The 17,845-nt window shown below is 42.2% G+C and overlaps 1 protein-coding gene across 6 annotated transcripts in view; it reads right to left on the bottom strand.

Annotated features, from left to right (window-relative positions):
• The window catches only part of LOC127369427 (rho GTPase-activating protein 21), a 78,420-nt gene that overhangs the window by 39,298 nt on the left and 21,277 nt on the right, over positions 1-17,845 (bottom strand). For 2 of the 6 annotated variants that reach the window (XM_051410798.1, XM_051410799.1), the window contains exon 1: positions 2,750-3,325. The exons of 2 other annotated variants lie outside the window; for them this stretch is intronic. In XM_051410798.1, coding sequence (XP_051266758.1) covers positions 2,750-3,061 — 312 coding nt within the window. In that variant the 5' untranslated portion in view covers positions 3,062-3,325. Of the gene's footprint in view, positions 1-1,134; positions 1,230-2,749; positions 3,327-17,845 lie in introns of those variants that run through there. 2 more of the 6 variants (XM_051410801.1, XM_051410802.1) reach the window with 2 other exon arrangements.

The following is a 17,845-nucleotide window of genomic DNA, read 5'->3' as shown; positions in this document are numbered from 1 at the left end:
CGCGGTATTTTCTACAAAAAACTCCCCAAAATGTTCTCAAATACCAACAAACTGATCTACTCTGCTGCTGTAATCTGTCGAAACAGTGAGTAATATATCCGACATTCGCTAGAAGCTGTTGGTTAAGACTTAAACTTACAATGTGTTTTTGAATATGTACAGTATTCAGTTTATATAGCTATATAGCTTGTCAGCAAATACAGAAAAAAAAAAATACAGAAAAAAAAAACATTTCACTCAGCACACCTGCATTATCCTCACATGAAAATTGTTAAAATGTTGGTGACAGAGGCCAAAAATCCCGTCAAATAATTTGGTTCCTAACTTGTGGTTAATGTCAGTGATCACACTATCTGTCAACATAATCAGGGTTGTCACTTAAGCCACATTTGTACTGCCTAGAGCTCCACACAACCATACATATGGCTTTAGTTATTGCACATTCGGGGCTTTGCAGGGCTATTTGGCAGGTTTGCATGATGACAGACTTATCTTCTACATTCCTACTGTGACTAACACAGGATAAAAAACAACCCTTAAATGCTGGCAGCTTGCGTAACATTACATTTATGCCTACATAACACAACACATGCTCCACATCAGCAGCAAAACGCAGATTTATTATATTAAATGCCAAGAATCTGCTTAAATTATTGTAACCTGAATATCTTTGAGTTGTTGGTTTGATGAATCAATCAATGTGAATGTCACAATGGGCTCTGGAGACTGTGATGGGCATTATTTTTATAATTTTGTGACATTTTAGAGACCAAGTGAGGAGTGAATTCATTAAGAAAACAACAGGCAGATACAGTGATAATGAAAATAATCGATAGCTGCAGCCCTACAGGACAAACAAGTATCATTTTCTTTCAGAGTTTGTATTTTTTGGCATTTTAAGTAAAAAAATGTCAAGTGTTGCAATAGTCCAAACTTGCAGGAAAACAATACAGCTCTCAGAATACATTGTCCAGGACTTGAGCTCCATTTTGAATCTACTTTTGTTGGATGTTTCCCTTCCAAAGCCTTTTTAAGAACTTTACAACCCAGATTTATCATTACCATAAACATACAGAGGGAAATAATCTATAACTCTGAATCACAATGAGTGCTCCGTCACTGAGAAACACTGACCTCTCCTGCTGCTGTGAGCTGTCTGAGCAGTGAGACTTCTGTCACATCCATCATCAAAGTAATGATGGAGCTGAACCACTGCACCACAGGGCGTGCGTTAGTGGTTATTGCTAACACTACCATAGTGACTCCGGGCTACGAGAGGCTGCCAAGAGTTTCAGCCTCAACCCAGATCTCTCCACAGGCTCTTCTCCTACCAAAATACATCTTAGGTGTGGATCCAAAACAAAGACATTCTCCCTGATCGCCCCTCTGGCTTCTCTATCCACACTTCTCCTCCGCCTGTCTGGGAGCAGCAGATGTAGGGGCCTCTGGAGAGTGGGATGGGTGTTGGCTTAATGGTATGACTGGTGAAATCACCACCAATACTCAAGTGGTGTGGAGCTGGAAGTGAGCCACAGTCCACAATGTAGCTGAGAGAGGAGAGCTGACGCTTCAGCTCAGCTGTTTGTTTTGATTTGATGCTTAGAATTTAATGTCCTCTTATGCAATAGTTAAGCCATTTGGTTCAAATGCCCCATTGCTGAGGTGTACACACTCACACACACATTTTCCACCTCTCTCCCTATACATATATATAACATGTTGAATTATACAGCAAGAGAAGCAGCAGCAGGGAAACAGCTGCTATAGATTCCTACAACGCCTTGGTCATATTCAAAAGGTACAATACTGTAAATCTGCTCCAAACAAGCTCACACAATTACCTGATAAATACTACTCAATTATGCATGCAATCTGTTCATCAAAACAGTCACCATTATGTGCACACTGAGGGTTTGATCTGTGTGCTGCCATATGGCACCGTTGCCTGCGGGATGGTGCATTTGCATGCTTGTCCCTGCTTCTTTATGTATATGAGATGAGGGATTTGAATGGCATTGCTTGTGGACTCAGCTTTTCTCCAAACTTCTTTTCTTTTTTTTTTTTTCATGTCTGTGAGTCACTCCTAGGCTGTCTGACCTCATGGATCTACCTCTTTCACTCCCTCTCTCCTTTTCTTTCCAAACTTCTCTCCCTCTCTGACCACAGGCTTTACCATTAGTCACCCTTATTCACTATACCGTTGGAAAATGTGCCTTGAATTGCCCACTTTGGTCCATCAATGAACAATGACTTCATTCTATCAAGCATTGGCACATACTGTATAAAAAACTAATGACCGTGGGGATATTTTTATGTTAGAATAAACTGCCTTATATGCACCAATAAACAATATCTTCCTCTGACAGCGTACAGCAAAGTGTAACTGAGACTACCAAAGGCAACAACAATAAACGAAACCTAATACCCAAACAGTCAGACACACTCAAATTACAAAAGATATCGGTCAGTGAAACAGGACTACCCTGCCGCTGGAGAGCACCATGACGCACACAAAATTCCTCAGACAGCACAACAAAGTGTAGCCGCCCCTAACCTCTCCTCCCCTCTAAAATGCTCCCTATGTAAACCTATATCACTCTGCTAGACACTGATATCGCCTAAACACATATTTCAGCCAGTCAGGCTTTTCCTAAATGCCTCAAAACTGTAACACATCTTGCCTCAGACCTCCTCTAGATGTCTATTCACAAGGATGCTCTCCATCTTTCTCTCACATAACTGTCCTTACCCGAGATCGTACACAGTTCTTCCTGGAGGCTTCCCTGAGCCGAGCCCAGGACACGCTGCGATTGGGACTGGTGAGCCCCAGTTCCACCTCTCCCCAGTAGGCTCTGGCCAAAAGCTGGAACCAAAGACAGTACGGCTCTGACAGGCAGCCGTCCACCCCGGCCAGCCGAGCCCAGGGACAACCTCCCGATGACGGGGAAGGAGAGAGGGAGCAGCAGCCTTCGGCGTTCACGTCCACATCCCGCAGGTCTGGGTGATCCTTCAGAGGAACCGGCTTACAGCCTGGAGGTAGCCCGTTCCTCTGGGCCAGCATGGCATAGCCAGGTCTGAGGTGGTTAAGACCAAATGGCAGAAAGCTATCCTCAAAAATGCTCTTGTTTCTGTGTCTTTCGGTTCCCTTTTTCTTCTAGACAACCTACTTCAAGTTTCTGGTTGAGTCCATGTTTCACCTTCTTCCTCCCTCAGTCCGTCTTTAACTGCTTATTCTGGTCTCAGTCTGGAGAAACAGGGCTGTTCCTCTGGGCGTCCCACAGACACATGATGTTTCCACTCAGCCGAGAGGAGAAGCACAGCGGCTGAGTGCACTGCAGAGAGCCCAGGCCGACTGACTGACGCACCCACCCACCCACTCACCACACAAAACTCTCTCTGAAGTATGCACACACATTCACATAGACACACCAGGCAGCCTGAAGTGAATTCTCCTTCTTTCCTGTCTCCTCCATCTCTCTCTCTCTACTTCACCTCTTCCGCTGCCAACCTTTAAAAGTTTTAAACACACGCACGCTAACAGACTCACGTGTCGAGGCTAATCAATAAATCATAAGAACAAATGAAAGGAGGAGACGCGCACACGCAAGTCAAAGGTACGTTAAATATGAGGAACATTCAGAAAAGTTTTTAGAGCGGGAAGTGTGAGCGGCACAAAGCTGCAATCTGCCAGGAGACTGGAATAACTTGGATTGTTTTCACAGCCAGTGGAGGAAGTCAAGTGGGGCTAATACAGATAAGGAAACATATGGGCTCTGTGAAATCTATAAAGGCACAAAAATGTACAGCCAACCCACCCACCCACCTCTGCATGCCTGCAGCTCATCTGGCAACTACAAAGAACTAATGCCTGGGTGGCAGACTCGGTGGTCAGAGAGACTACCAGGGGCTGCATAAACACACAGTAACTCCTGTGTATTTATTTATGCATTTACTCAACAAGGACCATACAGATAAACATTGTTACATAAGGATAACCAATGCAACAGATGTATATAGGGCTATACTGTGTATACAGAGGAGCCTATCTCTTTAAAATTTAAAGAAACACTGACATTTTTTAAAGTCTGTCTTAAAACCCTGCTCACATGCTTATAGAGAACCCAATTTCAGTGTGAGTAGTGGGGTTGAAATCCAGTCTTTATTCTGTGTAAAGAAAATGAAGCTAATATGAGGCTAATGAGCATAGTTGCACATTAGCTTCAGATTTATAGGATTTTTTATATCAATGTAATGAAATACCTTGATTTCAGTCACTAGATTAACGAAAAAAACAGACATTTCAATACATTTTTTAACTGAATTTACAGGAAATTTACTTTATTACAAACTGTAATGCAATTATGATATGAAATAGCATCAACTATAATGGAAAATCCCGCTTAAAACCTACTTGACATCAGTTATTACCCATCATAGCTCCACCCAACTTCAACCTGACTTGAGGTCTAGTTAGTAAGAGTGATTGAAAACCCCTGTGTGGGTGTGCAAGGCCTTCAAGAACAGTAAATTAATGACATTTAGACCAAATGCATCCCTTGTTAAACTCAATTTGAATGCGTCAAACTCAAACTATGCTGACTCTGAGCAGATGCCCACAGAAACAATGGGAACACATCTAGACAAAGATTACATGTTCAATCCCTAAAACTGTCCCATAATGGCTAAACTCAGTTGATCATCACAGTGAGGCCCCTACCGCCTCTCTCACTGCTTCAGTGCTCTGAATTACAGCCTAAGTGAACATGTAAATCTAAACTCCACGACCTGCAACCACCAATTGTCCCTTCACACTCGCCTTGTTGCACTATGTAAGAGGCCAGCCATGCTACAAGGGAATACCTCCTCAATGCTTCGAGGTAAACAAACTCCACAGAGGCTTGGCAACTGGCTTTATTTTAGGAGCAGTGAGATAGTTGAGAGCAGGATGGACTCCCTGATACCTTTTAGTAAATCTCTCCGGTAGCGAGCAGGGCCAAAACATCAATTTAATATTTAATCACATTTTCATCTCAGGGCTCTCTAGAGCTTCTGTGCTGCTCCAACAGCAACATCAGGACTCTGTGCTGCGATATCTCCTGTTACTAAATGTTGAATAAGTCTATGCAATGTCGCTTAAGGACAACGGTTCTACTTTTAGTCCCCAGGGTGAGTTATTCGTCACACAAGATTGTCCCATAATTGTAGCTTTACTGGCTCACCTCCAACAACTAATACACGTCCGTCAACAGCCGGCGTGGTTTGTAAAGTCGCTCTGGTTGAGAGCGTCTGCTAAATGGCAAAAACGTAAATACCAGTCTATTTTGATTCAGAGGAATATCTGCCCTCCGAGACAGCGGTGGCCATGAAAACAACATCAGGAACCCAGTCGTGGAATGTTCCCTCTCAGCGTTTTGTTATGAGCATCTTGTTACCACATTCACTCAGCTCAATATAGCGTGTGGTATTCTGTATGGAAAAGACGGCAGAAATAGAAGTCGCCAAACACAGCCGGTTGAGACACTTGACTTGTGGAAGCCAAAACAAGGATTGGGTCTCACAAGAATGGTTATATATAGGAACCGTACAATCTACTGCATGAGTGAATTTGTGAAAATATGTGTTTTGTTTTTACGAAGCATTACAAGCCCACATTACCATTAGAGGTACAATTTCCAGCCAAACAATACTTCTTACTTCTACTAATACATTCAGACTGTTATAGGGTTTCAGACCACATCATATATAGTCTCTAAATTCCTCTAAATCTAAAACACATGATAAGAAAAAAAACGTCCCTGAGTGGAATTCCTGTTGGCTAGGAAGTCGATTTGGTACCATGCAGACACAAAAACTAGACATGCCGCCCAGAAATATTATGGCGTTGTCGTGACAACAAACCAGACCACAACAATGTCGGCCACTGGACCGGGATGTTCTCCGTGGGCGCTCGTGTGATTTCATGGTTTGTGTGTGTCTCTGTGTATGTGTTTATGTATGGATCAGAGTGTCTGAGGGTGTCATGAAGGCCAGCAAATAGTGTTGGAGAAGAGATCTGAGGCTTGACTCTGGCCATCGATCTCACTTCTGCAGGTCTGTCACACGTTATTAGAGTTGAGGATGGACATGTTTGCTACGGCTCGATGTGCAAACACAGAGCAAAAGGAAGGATTTATGTGCGTGTTCTGGATTTAGCTGTGCTTTTGTTTGTTTTACAAGTTGGGAAGCTGGGTCGTGTTTTAATGTCTGGGCAGAATTTATACAGCTTTAAGGATAATTCAGGTCATTACAGGTGTTGTAGTTGCAGAGTAAAGTAAGCAGAGGAAGTTCTGGCATATTAATGAATTCCTGTAAACAATGCAAAGACTTTGTTTACAGAGACGTGTCATGGCAATATGCATTACCTGAACACAAAAGAAAGATCAGATAAATGATAAGAATAATTACCAAGATCTATATATATATCTATCTATATAAATTACGATGTACCATTGATGCTTTTACATCTACAACAACTATGACCACTTTCCACTTCTGGAGTAGATCACATAGCTATCCCATCTCAAAAATAAATGCAAAGAATTTCAAAAAGGCCTGAAATCCAATAGGATGTTGGAAAAAAATTAAATGCATCCATCTCTCCAGGACACATATGTATCCTTTACTCTGTGATAAATAAAGGCAGCTGAAGTTACAATAAAATTAGTTGTTGCCAAAGCAACTTTTCACCCTGTATTAAGCGTAATCGGCTCCAGCTATTTCAACATGTATAGCCATAAAGAAGTGTTTATGTGTTCCATGATTGATATGACAATTGAACGATATGTAGGGGTGAGAGAACGGGCGTGAATCCAAGCCAGCGAAGGCGCTAAAACTTGCTCGGACTCTATAAATCTGATTTATTTTTCATTATTAACAGTCAATTGTTTGACCTAAACTGCTCAAGTGCAGAAGCTGTCCTACTTCTGGTCTTTTTAGCTGCTCCCAAACAGCTTACCACCAAACTCTGGACTAGAGAAGGGCAGAGAGGAGGGCCGACCCCTGATCTGTATGTTGTGGAGGAAAACCAAGAGGGACTGCAATCAGATATGTGATCTGGTCAACAGAGATGCATACCTGTAAACAAAAGTGAATTAAACTGCATATGGATTTTCCAGAATATGAGACACTTGAAATAACAGATATAAATTGGGAGGCCTCAATCTGTTGAAATACTTTTTTACGATGAGTTGATTAATTGTTAAAATGTCAGACAATAGGGAAAAATGCCGTACACAAATCCCAAAGTAACGTCCTCGAATTGCTTAGTTTGGCTATCCAAAAGTGCGAAAACCCAAATGTATTCAGTTGACTGTGAAACAGGACAGAGAAAAACAGCAACAGGTTAATGGGAAGATGGCCATGTTCAAACACACAATAAACTGGCCACAGCTCTTTAACACCAGCTAGGAAAATGCTTTGAAGAAATTTATGGGATCACAGGGAGGTGTAAATTGTAAGCAACGCTGTCCATCCCAGAAAAGAAGCAATAACAAATAATACCAGTGTAGGACCAGTTGATAATATAAGCTCCAGCGCGTCCAGAGACACCTGTGAAATTCTACCAGCGGGTGTGGAGAGCGGGCGGGTACTAGGAATAACCAACAGACAGAGGGTTTATTGGTGTATGCGTGACATTTCGAGGTCTTTGTCGCTCTCTCTGCACCGTTACCGCTGGACCCAACGCAGAGCAACTCGGTCTTGGAGTCCCCCTGCTGATAATTCTGCAAATGGCCTTGTGGCTTCACACAACATCACATGCAGAGCCAAAGACAACATCCAGACTGCGGCTGCGGTGAAATAAAGACAAGGATGGAGAAATCGACAAGCTTTTTAGATGGTGTGGGCTTTTTAAGACCACTCATGAGTCTTTAAACTGAAATTACATTAGTGGTGTGCTGAAACACCAAGGCAGACAAGTCCAGTTTGGGAATTTGGAAAAGGCTAAAGAAGAAAAACTGGTTAGAGGAAAAGTCTTTTATATTTGCATTGAAAGCAGTATGCCAACGCTCACCACAGAAAAAATCCAAACGCTGACAGCCAAAACTTGTGTTCCCTGAGTTGTGAAACTCATTTCAGATGTTTACATTTCTGGAGAACACTACACAATGAAAACCAGGTTGTTTCATGATGCCGTTTCATTTTAATCCACTCAAATCTTGGAGTCTAGGATTTATTAGATGATTATCTGCAGCTCTGATTTGTATAACAAAGGGAAAAAAAGGGCCTGTGGTCTGTAAGCAGCTGACAGGATCTCTGGATGGGGATTAAAGACACAAGGCACAGGGCTCTAAAAAACTACAATAAGTAATGTTGAAGTCTCCACTTGGTGCTCGTGTGTGACCAACTTTATGTATCTGTGGCTGTGTGTGTGTGTGTGTGTGTGTGTGTGTGTGTCTGTGTGTGGTTAAAGAAAAGAGAAAGTCTTGCAGGAGGATTAGGCTCGATTCGGGGTGGCTTTTCAGGACTCCTGGCGGGTGTAAGATCTAATCTGGACATGCTGCATCTGGGCTCCGCGAGGTATGGCTTACTGTAACAAAGGACTGGCTAATGAGGGCCAGGGAACAGACTGCTCCCACTATGCACCCACACCACTGCACACCCATAAAGCCCTTCTTCATACGGTCCTCAGGGGGTACCGAGGGGTATGAACCCCACAATCAACTACCCTGGGGAGGTAGCAGGCTGCCCAGCGCTTATCAGGCAGATACTGGAGCAGATTGATCTTGTTTCAGGCTCAGATAAGCGCCTCTATCTGAGTGTAGGAGGCAATAATGGAGTCAGGTACTGCATACGAGGGACTATAATATAATTTTACTGCATTCTCGTCTGCCAATACACTCGGAGCAGGGGAGGGTGTTTTTGGGTGTACACAAACAAAGCCAGACTTTCTTTCCTGAGGGAAGGGAAGAAACTGAGACAATAAATGAGGAAAAAGAAAGTGAGCGATAGAAGCTGTTTACAGTTGGGAATATTACAAACAGTTTGCTTAAAGCAATGAAAGAGGCTGCATAGCAAGCAAGAAAATTGTAGCAGCAACACAAAACTTATACTGATAAGGTTTCACGCATTTATGTATTAGAAATTGGTGAAACAGCTAGCCAATAAATCCACTGACAGAACAAGTACTTATATTTTTCTGGTTGCTTGTAGTGATAAACCTAAACAAAAATATCACCTGAATCTGCAGCTTCCCTACAGAGCTTTATAGTGAGTTTCACCTCCTTGTTTACCTGTCCACTCCTACCGCTCTATTAGTCCTGTTTTCAGCTGCAGCTGTTTTCACCCTCTGTACACAACCTGCTCAGCATCACACAGCAGACAGACACACTTTGAGTTCAGCTGGGGAACATAATGGGGCATTTAGCAGTTAAAGAGACACAGACATTTCCCTCAGGAGTTGGTAGAGACCAAAAACAGAGTTAAAAGTGAGTTGATATTGGACTTACATTCACCAGTTGGGACAAAACTATAAATCATCTTTGTCTCTTGTGATCTGCATTTTTCACCTTTTTTTGACACAGATTAAAACAAGCAATTTGAGTGAGTCGCTCATCTTGGGCTTTGGGAAATTATGATTTTCACTATTTTGGGACATTTTGTGGACTAAACAATTAATTGAGAAAATAATAAGAAGATTAATGGATAATAAAATGAACTGTAGGTAGCAGCCCTGCTTTGATTAATTGATTGTGCCAAAAATCCTTTGTTGCAGCCCCAGTGTTCTGTAGATGTTGGAGGACTATCTCACAGAAAGTGCATTGATTATACTAGCTACCACTTTCATTTAATTATCCTGCTTCTAACATTCAGTAATACGGGAAAATGGATATTGTTCCTCTGCCAAAATTACAATTGGAGTTCATTAAATATATAGTAAAGATATAGGCCCTAGAATGGCTATGAGTCCATACTTATTTACATACAGGGGAGGAATCAATGTTTCCCTATCTAACAAAAGGAAAGGATTATGCTAGAACAACTGTCAAAGCTTCAGCGCATATTAAAATCCTATAACAATACAATGACAGCCTTTTCTCATGCATGCTTTTGTTGTGAGGAGGAAGTTGGCACCAGCTTTCCTTTCATTGCAAGAAGTATCCAACTCAAACATATTTCATGACGAAACAACTCCAAAAGCTACCAGTTTAACTCCCTGTGAGTCATGCCCACGACATATTTATGAGCCAGTGTATCACTTCTCTTCCACTGGCAAAAACAAATATCAAACTTCACAGTTTGCTATGGAGACCATCTGTGTGAAGCGGAGAAGAAACACACGACAGCACCAAGCTTCCAGGAGAAAAAATACGGGGGATTTCCTTCAAGACGGAGCCGTGGCTGCAGCGAGGAGAGGCTGTGTGTTGGACACTCACCCAAAAACAAACGGGGAAGACAAAAGCCCTGAGCCCGGCGGGGGGGGGGGGTCGCATGAGCTCAGCGTATTAGCGGGCTCCCCAGTGAAGGAGCACTGCTTGATCTGGACAATTGTCTCCAGAGGTCCCTTGACACTTCCAGACAAATGCCTCTGCCAATCAAGCATTCAGTAGCCTGCTCATTCACCCCTCAGCAGCTGCTCTCAAGACAGCGAAAAAAGGAGCAAATAGGTTTCTGATGACAGCCTTACCCCACCCCATCTCAAACATCTCTTGAATAAAAAGAACCCCTCTCTCTGCCGATGTTTAATTATTGCACCTCTCCTCGTCACCAAGACAAGTTTCCCTCGGGGAGAACCCACGTGGTTATAGAGAGGTGAGACGAGAGAGATTATCAGAGAGCGCTAATGAAGACACAGTTACTGCTGTCGGACTGACACAGTGCTGTTAGATAAGTCATGTGTATGAGGGCAATATCAGTGGGTCAGCTTGCATCATCCAGTGTTTCCTCTATGTTGATTTTGGAGCGGCGGCCCGCCACTGTTAAATTTCTGCCGCTACGGTATCAGAAATGGGGCAGACGCACAATGTAGTCACGGTTGCCTTTTAATGATCCTGCCGACATAATGCACCCCCGTTGGCTGCTGCTCACATTGCAATTTAACAACAAGTAGAACTATTCAGAGGTTATTGGGGCTGTCCAGTTTAACTCCACATACTGTTGTGTTGATGTAGCTTATTGTCCAAACGTTCGCTTTCTTCCAAGTCGACTATTAAATTAACAGCTCCACCAAAAGCGTCACCGCAGTGGGTCCGTTTTAATTGGACAACGTTCAACTTGTCAGTTCTCAGCTCGACGTCCTGACATCAAACATCTGGAAACATTAAAACGGTAAATATATTTGTTTGTGTCACAGCGAAGTGTCACTTCTGTTTCAAAAACAATCAAAAAAAATCCTAGAGGAAACACTGTCATCTGACCTGCCTTTGAAACCCTGTTTCCATGCAACAAGGGTCTAACATTGCTTCGCATTTGGATGCATTTTTATTATGACACGGGTACTATTGTAGCGTAGGTTTATTGAAATATTCAGAATAAGAGTTGGGCATCAGACAGGAGAAGACCCAAAATCATGCACCTGCCACTTTTAAATAAGTAAATTGAAAAATATTAAAATAAATCCAGTTTGGTCGGAAAAATGGGTGAGTTATGCTAGTAGTGGCTAATGTAGCTTCAAGCCTTTAGGCCCAACCAACACTGACTCAAGTGACATCACTTGAGGACATTTACTCCACTATAGTTCTACTTTAATTAATCAGAAAAATCAACAACAGATTAATTTACAATAAAAATAACGATTCGTTGCAATAACTACAACCATATAATAGATATGTTGACTGATAGCACCCTTCTAAATTCTTAACATCATGTACAGTGTATGCAGTTGAATTAATCTTTTCTAATAAAAAACTACAGAATGTATAACTCCCATTTCATTCCCACTGCCAGCTATATGCTATTTCCAATGTAAGCACTGCTGCAACCACTTTTAATAAACTTAAAGTTGACAACTTTGCTGTAGCAGGCCTGGGTCTGAACTGCAGTAGCAGTGGCAGGTGTTGCGTGAGTGACCAGGGATTAACCTGTGAGAGCAGTCCTTATGAATGGGACGGATTTAACACGTCAGACACAGGGTTTATGTGTTAAAGTGATTCTAATCTAGTGGCTGAAAAAAGCAGGATTCACCCAACATAAGACACCACTATTCCACCCAACACCATTAACCGCCCATGTCTGGAAACTCCACACAGACATCATCAATCAGACACTGAGACAAACACCTGATTCGAGACGCTAGGCTACTAAAATGCGAGAATAGGACATATAGACTAACCTGTCCACCCTAAATGTAAACTAAGTTACTCAGGCTTTCCAGGCGTCTGAAAGGCTCCTTTTAAGAAACTGTGACACTGCCGTTGGGCAACGTGCGCTCCATAAAGAGCCCATATAGCAGCGGTGTAAGTTGATCTTGGAATTCCCTTGGCTGAAGTTTGAGGTTGGACTGCTGTAGACTAAGGGGGGAGGCTAAAGGGTGGAGGGTCCACTCATTCCAGACGCATGCCTGACGGACGCATAATTACGGCACTATGGGTGACAACACACACGGAGGGAGAACAGCGCTCATTTCAGCAGCCTCAGATCAATGAAGTAGTCAGATGGCAAAGACTTAATTGGCACCAATTAAGGTAACTGATTAACATTTTTAAGTCAATTATCAAGCAAAAACGCCAAACATTCGCCAATTCCAGCTGGCAACTTTGATACTTTGTGTCTCTTTAATGGCACAAAAAACATTTGATGGCGTTTGCCTGCATAATGACAGTATAGAGAGACAGGTAACGCAAGCCCAGGTGACAAAGGTCCACGGTTGAAATCAAACCTGGAACATTGGATAACATGATATGCATCTTAAACTGCTAGAAAAATAGTTTAAACTGAATAACTCTAAATTTGCAAAGGACAATTGAAAAATAATCTACAGTTTTATAAATCATAAAAATATTCCTCATCAGGCCTACAGACATTCAAAAGAGAGAGTGCGAACACCTTTGACTTCATCCACCCAGGAAATACCAAACATGTCATCTCTTGCATCCAGCCCAGCTATTCTGGTCGACTGGTGAAATATTCACAACTGCCATTTAAAATTCATAAGCGACTGGAGACATGCTTCCAAACTCTAAAAATACTCTTTACAGCGTAATGGAATATGAAATATTCATCTTGATATGAACTCTTTCGCCATGTCTGACAATCTCGTGTTTACCCCTCTCACATGCAGCGGCTGTAGCGTGTGTTCCTACAGTATGCTGCTGAACACGCCGGCCAAAACAGCAGCTGCTATTCTCTCGATTGTAATTATTACTGCAGGAACTCATCCCACATGATAAAGGGTTGACACACAGCTCGACAGAGGAAGGATGGCTCTGCATACACTGTCTCTCGCCACTTTTCAGGCTTTTAACAAAACACAGTGATTCTTATTGTATTTTCAGGTGATTATACGCTAATAAAAACATCTATGAATATTAGGTTCCATTTCTGCCAGTAGATGCTCCTAAATGTTACACACTGGAGCTTTAATGAGACTTTTTTCATGTTTTCTCTTGAGTTGATTCATCAATTGGCTGGAAATGAATCAAAACCGCCTTTGATGCTTGACGTTTAAGCAATTTATCAAGCAAAAGTGCCAACATATTTGTTCCAGCTTCTCAAGTGTGAGGATTTGCTCCATTTCTCTGTTTTATATCATTATGAATTCAATATATTTGTCTTTTTGACTGTTGGTCGGACTAACAAGCAAGTTGAAGGCATCACTTTTGGTTCCGGGAAATTGTAATGGGCATTGTTTTTTATTGTTTTATGACACACCACAGAGTTTTGGTGCTCTAGCTTTATGGATATACTGCATATATTCTGTTCTGGTCCACCTAAAAACACATTTTAATCAGCAATACTATTGCCATTGCGTTTTTGTAAAGGCATTCAGTGGACTGTAACAGATTTGGTATGGGACAGATCTGGTATTGGTTATGAAGAGAGGCGCTCTGCACTGGAGCCAACACTGATGAGGGTTGTGGGGACACGCCCTTTAAACAACACACACACACATACACAGCCCCGGGCTGACCAAGAGCTGTAAATTACACTGCTATTATGATCCAGCGAGAGAGGGAGTGTGAGGGAGAATGGAGAGAGAGGGAGAAAATGAGAGAAACAGACAGAAAAAGTGAGAAGAAGAGTTCAAGAAAATGTGCACTCATTGTGGCCCGTAGAGTCGGACAGAGGAATGATGGTCCTTGGAAAACACCATGGTGCTTTCCTCTGTGTACACGAGTTGGAGTCCAAACTGCAGAGCTGCCCTCCCATCCTCCTTTATCCACTTCCTTTCATCCTTCACTTTCCTGCCAATGGGTGTGTCTTCTGAACTCCCCCGTTTTTGCAGGCAGCCTTCAGTGCACTTCATCGGACCTCCGAGTTTAGCCGCAGCAGCTTCATCAATTAAGATGCTGACATGCACGCCCATAAACTCACTTAGTGACATCATGTTGCAGCTCATCAAGTGGACCACGCTGGTGTTTGCATGTAAAGAGTCCAAGACTCCAAACCCACAGAGTTGTGGGGAGGGAGGTTAAGATCTGGTTCAGTGGAGCCAATATATTGCTTAGGAAATAAAAAAACATTGGAATTGAAACAATTAGTTGATAAGTTGAGGACTGAATAATAATCATCAACTATTCTGATAATCAAGAAGTCATTTTGAAGAATAGTAAAACCTAAAAAAAAAAAAAGTATGACTCTAATGTGAATACTTGCACTTGCTTTTCTCTATTTTATATTGTTATAAACCAAATATCTTCAGGTTTTGGACAGTTGGTGGAGGCATCAACTTGGATGGGCATTGTTTTTACTATTGTCTGACATTTCATTTCATCCCTGAGAGGATGCAGGTCTGACTTATGGCCCAAGTAATTCTGTGGATCAGCACAACTGTAATCAGAGTTTGTTAGTTTTTTTACATCTTGTCTGAGCTGCTGTCTAATGTTAGCTGGTATTTCTCACTGAAGTCAGTCTGGAGCCGGGGCCTGGCGTGTAGGACTCAGCTTAAATGGATGGGAACAAAGATGGGGATAAGAACTTGACGCAAGAAGCTGGGAATCCAGAAATATACGGAAAATTGAATGCTATGGGTCAGTGTCCTCAGAAGAAAAGGGGCGCCAGGAGTAGTGAATGAGATAAGGCCTCGGATTCCGGGTGAAAGCGGGGAATACAGATAATGTGAAAGCCCCGAGAGATGATGGACTCAGCTGAAAAATGGTTTGGACAGTGCGTAGCTATAGCTAACATCAGCCAGCACTGGCGTTCAGGGTGGGGTTCAAGAGAGTTCATGTGACCTGCTGCAGACATACAGACAGACATGGGATTTATACAAGGCGGGGCAGGTGTGACCGAACAGTAATGTCCTGTATTAGCTGAGTGGAGAAGAATGTCGTCTTTTAGCTGAGTGCCAATGTCACTTGGCGGAGAATGGCTCTGGGGCTGCATGACGTTTAACTTCTGTCTGCGTGTTCACAAGTAGCCAGACACATGTGACGTACTGACAGAAATCTTGAGTTGAAAAGCTTGTCTTGTTTCATTCACAAGAGGCCTATCACACAAATTTCAAATTGGATCAAAGCATTCTTTCAGTGCTGACTGTTTACCCAAGCAGCATCTCCTTTAACGGCTGACATCAGAGGCTCTTTACAGTCCCTGCTTTTCTTAAGCCTGTTCTCCATGTGTCTGTCCAACAAAACCCAGTTATGTAATGAGGACCTGGGCCAGATGAGCTGAAGAAAAGACTATTTAGCTCTCCACCTCTCTCCCCGCAGCGTGGAGCAGCTCAGCCATTATTCGCTGGAATGTTTTCCTCCCATGTTTGTCCAGGGGGGCCGAGACCCCGAAGCCGCAGGCCTGACGAATCGGTGCTCTGTGTGAGTGTGTGTTTGTCTGTCTGTATTTCCTTAATCTAGGGTAAATGAGTCCAAGTTGACTGATGAGTAACTCTTTATAGGAACCATTTAATAATAAATTAGTGGTCTTTACTGATTTATGTTCCCATCACAGACTTCACTTAACCCCTCTAGAGTAAAAAAAAACAAACATTATTGTTTCATCAAGGGCACATCTTCTTGTCTAGTTTGTCATTAGAAGGCAATCAGGGATTTAGATTTTCATCTATATATCAGTCACCAATACAATAACCCACAAAGATGCCATCATACCTGCTGCTAAATTGTCACGTGTCCTTAAACATGACAATTACTTACTAAGTCAGTTACTATGGATTCATTTAACAGCTAAATGTCGAGTGCAACTGTAAAGGATTTTAAGATTTGTTAATGCTGTCCCCCGAGTCCCCTGTAAAGATGCAGCTTACCACCAATGGATGATATTCAAAACACTGACAGGCACAGTGTATGTGTGTTAACTAATACATAATTAACTGTATATAAATGTCTCAACCAGCCCAGACTGTTACTCAGCTTGGTGCACTTACATCAGGTAGGTGTCTGACATCAAGGGGCAGCCAAAAGTTACACAGCAGTAAAATAGGTGGACTTCAGTTCTGGCCTTTGATACAGTAAGTATGTGTTGAAGACTGTGTAGGTTGAAAGCATATCTCATGTTCCTAATGACACTGACTTGTTTACAAAATGTGTTAAATTTGTGAATAATGCGGGGAGAGAGAGCACAGACAGAGAGCGGTACGATCAGCACTACTCTTATATGACATTTTCCAGCAGAAGAAAATACGATGCTGTTTAATTAGCCACAGCTACACCACATGTCGCCAGGTCTTTCGACGGCTCTCCACCAGATGTTTCTGTCATCTCATCTCCCAGAACTCATTTGAAATGAATGAGTACTTCTCTCTTTGTATGTTTATGTCATGCTGGTGTGAATGCATGGTTCGAGCACATTTGAGACTTGGAATAAGACTTTTTTTTTTTTTTTTGGGGGGGGTCATGTGCAAAAATTTGTAAATATGAACCATTCATGATGCTGTGTCAACCAATGGAGCAGGGAAACACCATGCACTGACATGTCCTCTACAAAGTTTATTTTCACCAAGTTATGACTATCACTACATGTTTGGTGCAGATTCGTTTTCACACACCAAACACTGCCAGAAAGAAACATAGCCAACAACACTGTCATGCCATTTAAAGGAGACTGGAGGACAACATAAACCCTTCCCGCTGTCATAAGATACAATCTGAGAAGCTTTACAAACTCCCCAAATCAATTTCAAAGAGACAGATAAAGTTAATGGCCACTCACTGTTAATTTTGTTTTCGCTGGATCGAAACTATAGTTGGCACACTATTTGGAACCGCTTCTCTGCTTTTAATGTACAATCAGATAATAAGTTGGAGCGTAGTGTTAAAGAAGAGTCCTCTGTGACTGTGGCACATATTTAAGACCACCAGCAGGAGCCCATTACATGCTCTAGTGCACAACTGGATCTAAAGTGAGACACAGATACAGCTTATTGTGAGAATTATTACCTCAGCAGTGCTGGAAATAACATTTCTTAAATCTACTTCCTGAAAATGTTGAATCACTGCAGTGTAATATTCAAATTCTCTTTGCTTTCCCTGTAGCAGTCAAAAATAAAACTACATGCTGCACGTACATATGTAATGTATAATAAATACAAATAAACACAATCTGTCTCCTAAAGAAACAGCTATCAAACACAAACAAACTGAAGACCAGGAGAAAGGAGGTAACTTGACCCATAAGAAGAAATAACAATAGAGAACGATCACACGCACTAGTTGAACAAAAGGTGTCTAAATCTGTGACTCAGCAGCGATTGTTTGCG

Source organism: Dicentrarchus labrax, unplaced genomic scaffold (assembly GCF_905237075.1).
Source record: "Dicentrarchus labrax unplaced genomic scaffold, dlabrax2021, whole genome shotgun sequence".
NCBI classification, from domain to species: Eukaryota; Metazoa; Chordata; class Actinopteri; family Moronidae; genus Dicentrarchus; species Dicentrarchus labrax.
Note: the sequence above shows the minus strand (reverse complement) of the source record. Positions and strands in the feature narration are given on the sequence as shown.